This window comes from Coturnix japonica, chromosome 3, assembly GCF_001577835.2.
Source record: "Coturnix japonica isolate 7356 chromosome 3, Coturnix japonica 2.1, whole genome shotgun sequence".
NCBI classification, from domain to species: domain Eukaryota; kingdom Metazoa; phylum Chordata; class Aves; order Galliformes; family Phasianidae; genus Coturnix; species Coturnix japonica.
This window is the reverse complement of record NC_029518.1, coordinates 19,970,117-19,985,160: the sequence shown is the minus strand read 5'-3', so window position 1 is coordinate 19,985,160 and position 15,044 is coordinate 19,970,117. Positions and strand designations below refer to the sequence as shown.

The 15,044-nt window shown below is 37.3% G+C and overlaps 1 protein-coding gene across 5 annotated transcripts in view; it reads left to right on the top strand.

Moving 5' to 3' along the window:
- Nucleotides 1-15,044, top strand: part of HHAT (hedgehog acyltransferase) — a 157,053-nt gene that overhangs the window by 42,108 nt on the left and 99,901 nt on the right. For all 5 annotated transcript variants that reach the window (XR_001553866.2, XM_032443397.1, XM_015857403.2 and 2 more), the window contains exon 9: nt 12,329-12,364. Coding sequence is in view for 4 of the 5 variants with exons in the window: in XM_032443397.1 (XP_032299288.1) it covers nt 12,329-12,364 (36 nt within the window). In the remaining variant the exon portion in view is untranslated. The remainder of the gene's footprint in view (nt 1-12,328; nt 12,365-15,044) is intronic.

The window sequence follows — 15,044 nt, the reverse complement described above, 5'->3', positions numbered from 1 at the left end:
TACTGTAGGTAATTCTCATACACAGACTATTATAGTAGGTAGGTTTGTAGAATACCTCACATTAAAGATAAATATCTTCAATTTATTAGCTGTGCATATTAGGAAGGAAGGTATCCCAAAGAGACAACATGAATGTCAGAATGTAAGGAGGGCAGCTATGCTCAAAGAACACAAGGTAGTGGTGGAAGTTTGTTCAGTGGCATATCAACAGATTTGGATGTGACAAATCCAGATCAGTGCATGCTGTCGTTATTCACTACATAATACAGCAGGTAGAAGAGCTCTCAGTGAGGAAGGGAAGGAAAATGTTATGGTTTGTTGTCTGAAATTTCTCTGGAGCAAAGCAGTTATTGGAAAAACAAATCAGGTGTTCTGCATTCTCCCTTTATGATATTAAACACTTAACTGAATCTTGTCCATTCAAACTTAGAAATAAGGAGCTCTAATTAAAAAGGAATTGTTTTACAGTAGATTGCAAGTAATCTGTGTTTTCTTTAATCAAGACAATCTCCTGAATTTAAAAAAAGAAAAAAAAAAAAAAGCTATCTTCTTGCCTTATGGTTAACATAAATACTGGACATGTTGCTATGGTTTCAGTTTATCAGTATATCGTAATCTTGGCAAATATGCAGTTGAAGGGCTAGAAAAAAAAATGTTATAAAATTACTACCATTCAAAAGTTTGACTCTAGTTGTCAAATTCATTTTTAATGTCTGCTCTACGTTGTATAGGTCACAAATAAGATAAAATTTCTTGTTACCCAAGGGTAAAAGCAGATTAGTGAAGTATGGGAAAGGAACCGTTGCTAGAAGCTTGTGAGTGCTTTTACAGAATTGCTGCACAACTTCTCAGACTAAGTACCAATAGTGTAGTGCAACTGGAGAAAGATGTGCTGGTTAGAGCATGGCTGGAAGTTGCAAATTTATTTAATGTGGAAAAATATCCTAGCAGGGAAGTAAAGATGTGGAAACTAGAGTAAAGTAGCACATAACAAGTACTGTATTACATCTCACTTACTGATGAATGGCTTTGGCAATGTGTTCACATAGAAACTTGTTAGTTCATAGTTTAGAACCGTGTTTAGCGCAAATGCCATTCTGGGGGGAGCGTGGGGGGTTTGCCATTTCTGCGTTTCCATATGACATTACTGAGTGCCTTAAGTGCTTTTCTTCTCCCAGGATTTTGGACACGTTGATCAGATACATTTTGACATGTCATGGGAGTAGCATGTCATAAAAATCCTATTATCTCAGGTCAGAGTCTGATACCAGGTTTGCAAAAGCATGAATCCTCCTCTTCTCCTATGCCCATCCACCTTAAAATCTGCACATTCCCAAGAGTCTTATCTGAAAGTAAGCACTATAAGTGCTACAGCGGTCAGTTTCAAGAGGGTCAGGTATTTTGATGTGATTTGCTTTGTATCTACTCTATAATTCTGGACAGCTATTATTTGAAAGCTCTCTGTTCCATAAAGGGCCTTACCCAGCAGCTGGCACTGACAGACAAGAAAAGGAAAGACAGGTTTATGCATCTTTGTTTTTTCTCTGGAGATTAGGACTGTCATTCCTGGTCTATTTCTAGCCTTTGGTTTTGAAACAGAATGTTATCCAGTGCATTTCAGAGACAATCCGGTGAAACAAAAATGTGTATTTTAATCTTCTAACTTCTCACGAGCTTGCTTTTAAAATGTTAATGTCACAGCATTTCTGTTCAACAATCAAAAGGCATCTTTTCCTCATCCTGTATTTTTAGAGGTAATCTCTGAAATATGGATGAATGCTTTGGGTTGGAATGGATCTTTAAGACCATCTAGTTCCAGCCTCCTGCTATAGGCAGGGACACCTCCCTGTAGACCAGGTTGCTCACAGTCCCATCCAGCTTGGCCTTGAATGCTTCCAGGGAGGGGACATTCACAACTTCAATGTGCAGCCCATTCCAGTGTCTCACTATGTTACTGGCTTATGTTGAATCTTTCATCATTGACACTCCTAAATCCTTTTCCTTAGGGCTGCTCTCCAGCCATTCTCTACCCAACCTGTATCTGTGCTAGAGATTGCCCTGATTCAGGTGCAGGACTTTACATTTGACCTTGTTGAACTACGTTAGGTTGGCATGGGCCCACCTTGCAAGCCTGTCTAGGTCCCTCTGGATAGCGTTCCTTCCCTGTAACATGTCGACTGCATCACTCAGCTTGGTGTTGTCTGCAAACTTGCTGAGGGTCGGTGCACTTGATCCCACTCCCTGTGTCATCTACAAAGACATTAAATAACACTGGTCCAAACACTGATCCCTGTGGACTGCTAGTTGTCTCTGGTCTCCACTTGGACACTGAGTCATTGACCACAACTCTGAGTGCAATCATCCAGCCAATTCCTTATCCAGGGAATGGTCCATCTGTCAAATCCATTTTTCTCTAACATGACAGCCAGGATATCACACAGGACAGTGTCAGGTGCTTTGCACAAGTCCAGGTAGATGATTATTACATGAGGATTATTTTAAAAGGATAGTTGAATTAAGCAGAATTACATCTGCAGTGTTGAAATGACCTCGTGTTTGTGAAATCAATGGATAAAAGAAATGGATATCACCAAAACGTGCAGATGCACCAATACCTGAATGAATGTAAGCTCTACCAAGCTCTTTTGCCACTTTTAGCAGTGAAAGATCTGGATTGTGGTCTGTATACCTTTTTTTATGGTCAAGCATGCTGAGTTGGAGAATAAGAGTCTTCTTTTAATGGCATGATACTTGTAGCCCTACCTGAAAAAGAAGGGAGGCAGTGGAGTGGTGGTTGACTTTTTATTTTCTTCCCCTCATAGACATGGAATAAAAATTTGGATATAATTTTGACCTTGTGGAAGTCACTGTCAAACCCTTGATTGGATTTAGTGATGCCATGATTTGACTTTAAGAACTCTGCTGATACTGGGCTAAAATGGACTTGCTGAGTTAAGCAAATCTGTAAGTGCTGTCAGTGGAACATAAGAATTTACAGAATATAAAGTAAATACTTGAGAGGCCCTTGCATAAGAATGTTTAGCACCTACTTTATTTATTTTGAGAACCAAAGCCTAAGGTAATGAATGTCCTTCACAAGTGCACCCTATTTGCTTCTGCAAGTAGTTCAGTAGCAGACAGCGATGTTACTGTCTGTTCAATTAGGAGGGCTGGTTTGAAACACTTAACTACACAGTTGCTATCTCATACCAAATGTGGCTGAAATGGTCAGTAATTATTTAATTCCTCTGAAATTAGTGAAAGCTGAACATTTATTTATTATTGTATTGTTTGGACTATCTCTGGAAGGCTAAATGGTCCCATTCCATCACATTTAACCACAGTTATGTGAATTAGAAAACAAGAATGATGAAAATGACTGTTAGGTTTGGAAGATTTGCATTGGTTCAGTTTTTATAGGAAATAGTAATTTAGTGAATGTAATTCATCACATTTTTGTTGTGAAAGCATCTTAGTTATGAGGATTTCAGATACAGATAATATCACGAGACATGACTTCTCACATAATGTGCTACTTATATCATCTATATTATGCATTTGTTTATTGTATTTTGTTAATTATAACATGCCCTAGCAGGTATGTTGATTTAGAAGGTCAAATTCAAGTAGCACTCAAAAATGTTATTGTAACACGTTGTACCCAAGCATTGGTTTCTGCAGTTGTTTTCAGCTGTCCCACTAGCTTAAGGCAATTCTTTGTGTGAATGTTACTTAGTAGTCTTTGTACTTGTACTAATATTTTTCTAGTTTCTGATGTTTGCTGTTAGATAATATCATACGCGTGATATAAACACAATGTTCAAACATTAAGCCTGCTTGCCAGTATCAGAATACTTAAGCTACTGGGTGTTCGTTAAACTGCAGAATTGTTGCATGTTTGTTGGTAACTTGTTTCTAAGTTGAAAAATAACATCTGTTTTGATTTACTGACCTGTTGTATTTTTCATTAAAGCCAGACATAGATCTGATGTGTTCCGTTAAGCTAATATGTCACCCGAGTCCATGAGAGATGCTTCAGGTTGTAGACTGGTTAGTCATAGCCTCACTGACAGAGACAACAGTTAACTGCTTTTGACATTGGCTAAATTAGTGTAAGCTACAGTACTTCTTACACACTGTAAGACTAAATTTGTTGGTTATAATAAAGTCTTAAAAGCTTCCTTAAATCTCTTCAGAAGAGGGGGGAAAAAATCTATTATTTGTCTCTTAGGAGCGCAAAAAGAGGTAATGACAAAATGCCTTAATCTGTCTTAGGTCTAAATTGCATAATAACTGGAATTTTATTTGTGTAGTGACTGCTTTGTTACTGAAATTTGAAATTGCTTGGCTTTCTTGTAATGAACACGCCAGGCCCACCTACTGCTCATCACCCATGAAACCCATCTTTTCTAATATTAGGCATGAGCTCAGTGTAGATACAGACTATTACTGCTGCACACGTTTGGCAAACAGCGCTTTGTCTGCTCACAACCGCTATAGAAAATGAGTAATAGCTATTAATAAACTTCGTTGTTCCATTTGCAGCAAGGCTAGGGAACTCTCCTAGTAATTGGATGGTCGCTCTGCTTGGCAAGTCTTACTCAAGGAAAACTGAAGGAAATCTTACCCTATGGGAGTTTGCCAGTAATGGGCATTAGGCTTCAACCACTCTCCAGGAGGTAGTGCAGGTTTCTGAAGAGTCAGGGAAGGCAGGAAATTAAAGTAGTATTTCTTCTGAAGAGTTCTAGGGGAGATTAACAGAATGCGAATGAGATTTGCTCATTTTTAGAAAGCATCTGCTGAGGTGTATCACCAAAATCCAGAGAGGCGTACCTGAGAAACAAGAAGTAATTTCTTTCTTAAAGCCTCCTATGTAGCCAGACCTGTGTATGAATTCATATTTACTCTAGCAATGACTGATGCCTGCTCAGAATTGTGCTTGGGTCTCTGGCCAGGATATTGCTTAAAAACATAAATCACTGCCTGGAATCATTAATGCTTTACTCAGGCTTTCAGATAGAATAGAAGTTGAGTGTTTTAATTGAAATGAAACAACAAAACAAATTAGATTATGAATCTAATTTGTATGCTGGAGGCCACTAGTAGTTTATGAAATCTTTTTATGCAGTTCATGAAGGAGCTTTCTCACTGGGGCCATCCTTTAATTAAATCTAAATAATTTCTGCTGTGCAGATCTCCACCCTGAGTTACCAGCTGGAAACTTGAATGCCACAGATCTAACTCCAGGTCTCTCACTGATATTCTTAGAGGTGAATGTGTCCATAACAAAATGCATACTTAAGTTGAGCTGCAGCCTATGGTATGCCCAGAGTCAGTCCAGGTATTCTCCCATTGAAATTCATGGGGATTTTGCTGCTGGTGGGTCAGGATTTCACTGGGTACTCTCTCCATCCACACACGTATGGGAAGCCGTATTTTCTACCAGCAACTCGATGCAAAAAAAAAAACCTTTACTGCATGTAGAAGGTTTAGGGTTTACTCTGTTCAGCTTTGAAGCCATCACTTATTTACAGTGCTCTTTTGTGAGGTGAGACATATGCTTCTTACACATCATTTTGGTACCAGAAAGCCATGCAGCACTGAGCAGGAACTTGGGATGGAGACATCCAGGTTGTGCTGAAAGTAGTGTTAGTGCAGGTTGTTTTAATATCATAGAAACCAAAAGGCAACTTAGTATTGCTGAATCATTTTGGGAAGAAATAAACAGAAATTGGAAGTGTTTTATCTGAAAATGAAGTGTTGAAATGTCTGTATGTCCTTAAGCAAGTGTCAGAGAATATGATAAAGTTATCTTTATGTATATACAAGTCCCACTTATTATTATAGCAAGAAATTGCCTGTCAAACAAATGATATAAAAGCATTTGACAGTGTTCATATTTTTTCTTTCAAATAACATGGATTTTTTTTTTTTTTACCCTCTTGGTTAAAACATTTATTTTTTTCTTTTTACACAGAAAAGAAAGCTGCTGCTACCCATTTGCTCCATTGCAGATGGTTAAAGGTTAAAATCAGAGCTCATAAACAAAGGACAGCATGTTGAAGATTGTGATCTGGGCTTACACTTATGCTTAAGATCTTGGTTTTCAAAAGTACATTCAAATCACTTGAACCTTCTCATTGGATTGAGTCAGGTTTTGTTTATTTCTATGTTTTATATTATGACTGAGATGTTTTGGTTTTGAGAAGGAAAAGATTTTGCTAAGGTTCATTTTGAAAGAATGCCTGAAGAGCATTGCAGAGCCTGTAGAGTATGCAGTTTTGTTCCTAATTTCAGCACCAAATGGTGTTATCAATGTATGGATGGAATTCCTCATGTTTCTTGCACTAGTTAAGAGGCTGAAGGTAATGGTTGTGTGTAGCATGAGTCCCCATAAAACGTTGCAGTGTGGATTTTAAGGCTCAGACTCCAAAAGTATATTCCATAATTTGGATCATAGATAAATACTTGCTAAGAGTTGTATTGGATCTTATTTTTCAGTATTACCTGCTTCATCATGTTTTCCTATCTTCCTTTTAAAAACTGTCAACAATAGACAACGTTGCCTTTTCACTTGAGTATTTTCAATTTGCTCGCTATGTTTTTACTCAATAATGTCCTTTTTCTGTTTGAAGTTGTGTGTCTGCTAAATAGTACTTTCTAGCACAATGCCAATTACACTGTTTACAGTGAAGCGTGCTATGTGCCATGAAAGAGAAGTTCAGCAATGAAGGTATAAATTTTGAGTAACTTTGCAGGAAATATCATGTCTGTATCCATGCAAGCTATAAAGAGATATAAGTGTTTACAAATTATGGATGGCTTTTCTGGGTCTTTATTTAATGATGAAAGTGATGATGAATCAACTGGTAGCAATCATTACTTGGGGGGAAAAAAAAACCAAAACAACACAAAATCTTACAAACTTGTAGACAAAACTCTAGGATTTGCTGTAGCTAAGTTCTTTAATTGAGACACTAAATAATAGACCTTAGCAAATTATTTATGCAAGGTTTGTATCTGTTTTCCCAATTCTTTTAGCACTCCAAAATGGAGGGGCAGCCTTCAGTTTAAACTGTCGTTCAGGCATCTCTACTGCAAGATATTGCTTAAGAAATTAGTGAAGCAGCCTCTTAAAAACTTTCTGTCAGTGAAAGCAGCTTTCATTCAATAACGTTCCAGTCTCCAGTGCAAAATGTTCTTGTGTATAGAGGTGTAGTCAGCAATTCACTGATGAAATGTGAAGTTTATTTGCAAAGGCTGCTAATGGTTGTTTGTATGCTGGTTTTGTAAATGCTTTTCTGGACTTAGGAAGAACAGTTTCCTCTGAGGGTATGTGAATGAGTTAGACTTTGTAAGGTCAAGTTTAACCAAGTTTATAACAGGAATTGTTGAGAACATCTGTTGAAATGTTCCAAAAACATTGATGGAGTTCATCACAACAAATAGCTACTAGTCTTGCTAATTTGAAGAGATCCCAGTGCAATTGCTATATTGTGCTTGTTTCAGTGAAACATGGGGGGTAGCATTGCTTCTTGTTTTCCTTTCCTACCTGTAGAACCTGCCTGTAGAAATTACAGCATTAAGTCCTATTCCAGAGGTAATGTGACTGTTGTTAAGATCTCTAAGATATTTTGATCTACAGTCCATTCTCTAGCTTTGAGGGAATGTAGACTTTAACACACAGAATGCCATTTACATGTTTAGAGCTGTTTTTCTGTTTTTTTTTCTGAACACTTTACAAGTGGCAGACTACCCCTCTAGATGCACCTTGCCCAAGGTAAGGCCCAAAGGTAAAACGGTATCACTTTCCCCTCTGCGTGCAGCCAGGGCACTTTGTGCATTAGCTGCTGGAAAGATGTTGTTCTGTTTCTTAGCAGAACTGGCATAGACAAACAAATGACCTCATTTCTTAAATAAAAATATTGATAATTTAGACAGCATAGGTTATTCTAGTCCAGGAGCTCCACAGTTATAAAGATATTTCTCCTGAGAGAATGATGAACACTTTGATTGTTCAAAAAATGTGAAAGCTAATTATTTCCTGTTCTTTAGGCAATATGGATTTGATTCCTGTCCCCTGCTGTGAGTCATTGGGAATGGGATCTCATGCTATAGAACCAAATTGTGAGATGGGATCTTTTAACAAGTCGAAAGGAGTCATGACCAGTGGTCCATAGCACATCTAATGATTTAAAAGTTGTATGTGAAAGGGTCACATAAAGAGATGAAAAGGAGGGCTTTGTACTTGTTTTTCTAGGGACCATCAGGATTGCATTTTTAATGAATGTGCTTTCCCTATTAACTGAGATTCATATCAGCATGTTTCTGCTTTTTCCTTTCTTTTTTTCTTTCTCTAAGCTTTGTGCTGAATGCAAATTTGGAGACAGCTTGTTGTGTTGTGCTTTAAGTTTTCCAAGCAGAAACTGCACTTCTGTGAAATCATTTATTAACCATACCTTGAGGACAGGAGTGTTTGCTTGCAGATAAATTTCAAAGGTTTTGTTTTGGATAAGCTCCTTGTAGAAATAGCATACATATTCTGTTAGTCACTGATTTCTATTTAAGATGCTGGGAAAAGATGCATTTGATTGCGAAGGATTTATATGTATAATCTTCCACTGAAATGTATCAGAAGCTAAAACTTCCATGCTTAACAAAAGCATTAAAGTTGCTTACAGAACTGTGAATCACAATGCAAACTTTCAGATTAAGACTTTTTTTTTAATAAAGAAAATATCAAATTGCCTGCAGTGACTAGCATGATTATCAGAGAATCATAGAGAAGCTTAAGTTTGAAGCTACCTCAGAGATTAATCAGATCCAACACCCAGCCATGGGCAGGGTTGCCATTCACCAGCTCAGTCTGCTCAAGGCTCCATCCACCCTAGTCTTGAACACCTCCAAAGAGGGGGCTCCAGCTTCACTGTGCTGGTGTCTCACTACCCTCTGATTAAAAAAGAATTTTCTCTTGCCATCCAATCTAAATCCCTCCTCTTTTAGTTAAAAACCATTCTGCCTTGTCCTATCACTATCTGCCCATGTAAGAAGTCAGCCTCTGTTAGGTTTATAAGCTTATAAGAACTGGAAAGCAACAATGAGGTCCCCCTGGAGCCTTCTCCAGGCTAAACAAGCCCAGCTCCATCAGCCTTTCTTCACAGGAGAGATGCTCCAACCCTCTGATCATCCTTGCAGTGTCCTCTGGACCTGTAACAGTTCCATGTCTGTCTTGTGTTTCAGGCCCTAGGCCTGGCTGCGATACTCCAGAGAAGACCTCATGAGGGCATAGCAGAGTGGAACAATCACCTCACTTGCCCTACTGGCCAGGATAAAGCCCAGCATGTAGCCTAGAATGCAGCTCAGGATACTGCTGGCTCACATCACACTTTTCATCCACCAGAATTGTTAAGTCCTTCTCTGCATAGCTGCTCTCAGTGAGTTCTTCTCCTGGTCTGTACACACCAGGAACTACCCTTTCTAAATGCAATGCCTTGCACTTGGCCTTGTTGAATTTCACTAAGTTCACTAGACCTGCTAGCTAAGATGCAAAAGATACCCTGTTCAAAGGCTACAGTTACTATTTAGACAAACTAGATTTTACCAATTGCATCTCAAAAAATTAAAATAGTGTATTGTATTACTGACATTTGAGCGGTATAGAGAATTTAGCTGGCTAATCATTTTTTACTCGTTGCTGTGGATATCCTTTCCCTTGTTATTTTAAAATGTATTTTTCTTTTGTAAAATTGTGTTATTTACAGAATTTAAAAAGCATTTGTGAAGAAACTTAATGTAGTTGTTGCACCCTGAAGTGCAAAGGCTACCAGGTAAACCCTATGTTTTACAGTCAGACTCAACACTGAGTGAGGTTGATTGTAAATGGTGATGAATATCAAATAAATGAGTTCACTTTATAGAATAATTTTATCCATATATATATGTGTGTGTGTTAAAGGAATCTTTCTGAAATTATTAATACAGTAGCAGATTGATTGCTCCCTCTTTTTTTTTTTTTTTAAATTGATTAAAGTTGCTTATTTGCTTTTTACCAAGTTGCAGTCCAGTTTGTTATGCAAATCTTATTTATTTCATTTTGGTGTTGGTTTTTTTCTGTCTGAGAACAGGGAGATTAATTGCCTCTACCGGCTCTGTTGCTGTCTCACTGTATTTTCAGTTCACTTTCTTGTCGACTCAAAAGCAGTATGTATTTAAATATAAATAAGCAGAGCAGTTGAAAGTGTCTGTGTTAGTGTCTTGTCAAAGCCAGCTACTGGAATCTTTAGTCCTTTAGTCTTTTTGCCTTGGGATGTCTCTATAAGTGCTTAAAAATGCACATACCCAAACCCATAGCCTTGTGGATTACTGGTAATGCAATGAGTTTTCCTGTTTTTATGGTTTGAGACCATTCAGCATCATTGCTTTTGCTTTTGGAACTAACCAATTCGTCCTGCAATGTTTTTGAGATATGGATGCACACTCTGATGCTAATGTGCATCTTTTTGTTTGTCACTGTGTAGTTAGTTATATCTTTGAAATACTACTGCCAAATTGCAGCATGCCTCCACGTGGCCAAGGGAGCTGGGATTGTTCAGTCTGGAGAAGAGGAGGCTCAGGGGAGACCTTGTTGCTCTCTATAACTACCTGAAGGGAGGTTATAGAGGGCTGGGGGTCGGCCTCTTCTCTCCTATGACTGGTGACAGGACTAGATGGAATCGCTTCAAGCTGTGCCAGGGGAGGTTCAGGATGGACATTAGGAAATATTACTTCTCTGGAAGAGTGGTCAGGCAGTGGAATGGGCTGCTGAGAGAGGTGGTGGAGTCACTGACCCTGGAGGTGTTCAAGGAATGTTTGGATGTTATGTTGAGGGACAGTGTTTAGTGAGAACTATTGGTGATGGGTGGATGGTTGAAATGTGGATGGTTTTGTAGGTCTTTTCCAGCCTTAGTGATTCTGTGAAGCAGGAGGAGTGCAGAAAGATAAGAAGATGCACTTCATACAGTGTAACTACACAGTAATGTAACAAAACTGTGAATGCTCTTATGAAAAGAATAAAAACTAAAGATCTAATAATGACCACGTTAATGTCCCTAGCAGAATGCTTTTTCTATTTTGGGCAGTTTTTACAAGATGCTCTCCTATCTACCTTGCTGATTTGTCAGAATTGCCCTCCATGTTAACTCCTAAAATTCCTACAGCTCTTCATCTCTCCTCTGTTATCAAGATGCCATTAATTAATAGTATTTGCTCTTGCTAGTTTAGGTAGAAATCAGCACATTGCAATAGTACTGAAATAAAATCATATCAAACTCAGATGACTAATTAGTCTCTTTGGAACAGGCTGCTCAAAAGCATAATATTTGCTTTCAGATTGCGAATGCAATGTAAGACTGTTTCAGATTAAGTTCCTCACTGGAAATAAGACGCTTGTGTCTTCCAGTTTTACTGTTATGTACCCTATTAATCTAGGATTATATTGGTAGTGCCATAAAATAAATAAATAAATAAATAAAGCACATACTTTAGACATGAGGTACACTTCTGAAATCATCAGATTTAATCAGGTTTAATCTTCCTGTAGTGTCAAGGATTTGCTTGTATGTGGTTGTGAAGCTTGTTCTTCCTGAGCTTGTACGTCAATGGAAGAAGCAAAGAAAAGGAGAAAAAAATGGCATTAACAGCCAGTTGCAGGTCCCCAGGTTTTCAGGCCCAGTTCTTGTCCTTCAGAGTGATTTAATTTGTACTTTCTGTCAGAAGTCCTCATGGTTATTTTCCTCCCTAGGTTTGTGAGGAACATTCTTGCAGGGCTCCTATCTCTGTGTAGCCTCTGTATCTGAAGGAGAGATATGGGGACTCTGATTATACTGTAGCAAAGCAATTCCTTGTTATTTATTTATTTTTCTTTCAGTACAAAGCATATCAAGGAAAAAAAGTATATAGGTAGAGGATTAACCTGTATATATGACAGTAATCAAGTGGAGTTGCTGGTCATTAGGATGCTAGAAAAGATTGTTTCCAGTAATTAAAATTTATGCACTTTTCGTGTTATGCTACTCTGAATGTTACTGCTTTACTGAAGAAATACTAAAACAAGGGATTTGTAAGCTTTTTTGATGTAAATCTAAATCTTTTCATATGGTGATCATCTTAAATGTCATGTCATTTCATAAAGGAAATTGTATGCTAAGCTTCTTTTGTTTAGGTTTTATGAATGACAATTTTACATTTATCTTGAGTAGTATTAATTATTTTGAAATGCTGTGTTTATGTAATACCCAACTAAGAAGTGATTTTTAATAATTAAAATATGATGAATCTTTTTATCTTACAGAAGTTTTGATGTTGGGCTCCATCGCTTTCTAGTCAGGTAAGCTAATATTTATTTTGAATTGCAGTTGGATATCAAATAGTGTTTCTGTTATTGGTAACGATGGCCATCTAACTTGGATACTACTTGACATTTTCTGTGTCAAGATTGCTGCTTATATTTCAAAAACTTTCAGTGTAAACTGGATATGTAACCCAATGAAAGACTCCTGAGGAGCCTCTTTAGAAGTCATTTAGGAAAGCCTTGATTCAAGAAATATCATGAGCTCCACTCATTCTGAGGAAAAATGTTTTTCTTTTATCTTAGTTTTCCATGCTATGGTGAAAAAGAAACATTTTCTAAAGGTTTTCTTTTTTCCCACTGCCTACTCAAGTACCTTCATATTTTTAATAAGGCCTTGAATTTTATAGACAATTGTGGCTCAGGGAGCAGAGATTTGTTTTCTTTAATAGAAAACTTGATTGATTGGATGCAGAAGATGGACTAGATTCTGAAGATGAATAAGGAATGTGAAATGATTTTGTTCACTGACATTTGGAGGAATGCCATGATTAAAGCAATAAAAGAAAAGTAAGAAAAGGGAGGTTAATGCATCTGAATGCATTCTGAGGAACTGTTTTTGCTTTTTGTTCTTCTTTTGTGTGAGCAAGTCTCAGGAGTTCACTGAGAAAATATATTTGCATTCATTTTCAAAAACGTATCTATCACTATCTAGCTGAGTTTTTAAAGAAATGTAGTGTGTACTTTAAAAGGTGGCAAAGTTTGCAGTGCTCCTCAGGCCTTTTAGATAATTCTTTGTAAGTTATTTCATCCCACTGAAATGTTGTTTCTTGCACAATTGAGCAATTTCTGTCTGTGAATGCTTTTACCTTGGGAGGACTAACCCAGTGTGTGATCCAGAGCATGCTGTTGACCTTATGCTGGTGCTGAATTCATTCTTGTAGGCTACTGTGGATAAAGGCTCTCTGTTAAGTGCTCACAAGTCTGAATCCTTGTGGTTTACAGCAGGCAGCACTGATTCATGGACTCTCAGAACTCTGTCCCCAAGTGATTACTCCTGGTTACTTTCACCCCTCTGGTCATATGCTCAAAACATCTACTTTTTAAATGTTTTCAGTACCCAGCTAAATGCTCTGGACTTGAGATTTTACAAGAAGCATTCAGTTCCAATAGTATGTTAATTGCCTATAAACATTTCACTTGTAAGTGTTCTGTACATGTAGTCCTCTATGGAATCTTTTCCATAGAGGAATTCCTTTTCCAGATATAGCTTCTCCTCTGGATTGTCAGCAACATGACAACATCCAGGGAAATTATAGTAGTTCTGTATCCATTCAAAGTCTGGATGCCATTCACAGGGTCACAAGGAGAATGTAGTTGAATTAAGGTTATACAAGCAAACCAGTGTCCTGACATTACATGACCTTTGAGCCATAGATTTTATAACTTTATTTCACATATTTCTTTATGTCAAACATGGAAACATTTAAAACAGTTCTCTTCAACAAAGGCATGGTGTCAATATCATTGAAGATGTCTACACTTCGAGATGTCGATATTGTTTTTAGTCTACTCAATATACTTAAATTCTGGTGCCCGTTCTATAAAATTAGTCACACTGATTTAGTTTTTAAATGTAGATATATTTAAATCATATAAAAATATTTATAAATATGCTACTGTTGTATAGGAAATACAGTGTATAGCGAAGTCTGTAGGGAACACAAGTAACTTCTTAACCAAGAGCAGAATTGCAGTAAATGTTGAGCCACTAGTAATGCTTCTACCACTGAATATAAGGCATTTTTAATATACTGCATTGTTTTGCATCATGTGGAGATAGATTACTGGAATTGTTTGCTCATATAATCCTTAAATAGCAAATATTCACTGAATTTGATTGTGTAAAACACCTTATTTTTGACTAACACGTCCCATTTCCAAAGCCTGCTGCGGGTCTTATATGAGTGTGTTCTTTGAGATAGCTTTAATAATACTTTGTTCTCTATTTGTCACCTACTCCTGTTATTGGGGATTCCTCAGTTGCATTTACTGTATCTCTACTGTTAAGGAGGGAATACTGTTCCCTTCCATTATAGCAGTATGAGTTTTGCTTATTTTCCTTTATGTAAAGGGGGGGAAAAAAAGTTATTCCTCAGTAGTTGATTTTTGGACCAGGGAACAGCAGCAGACTTGTGGTATTTCTTTCATCTTTGCCATTGGTTTGTTATATGACTTTTAGGAAGTTACTGCCTTCATTGTTTTTATCTATTTTAATGTTCTCTGCTCTCAAGATATTGTAGGTTTTCTCTTCTGTATTCACATAGTATCTGCTGTGCGAAGTCTTCTTCACAGCTTGTGCTTCTCTGTGAAAAATAAAAATAATAACAAAAAGCAGAGTTTCAAAATTGCTGAAAAAAATCTATGAATTATGCACTGACTGAAACAGGAATCCTGAAAATTCCTGGAGGAAAAATCAATTTTTGATGGAAAATTTCATGATGGAAACTGTTTTCATACTACTCATAAAAAATGTACTGCTGTGTTTGAAAGATCATTCTCCCACTGTTTTCACACAATGATATAGAAGAAAGTAACTGTTACTTCATTTAGCTTCAGCAGAATTGTTAATTATGTTATTCAAATTGTGCAAGTACAGATATAGTTGTACAGACAATAATAAAAACCACACAAAGGAACAAACAAAACCCCTGTATTT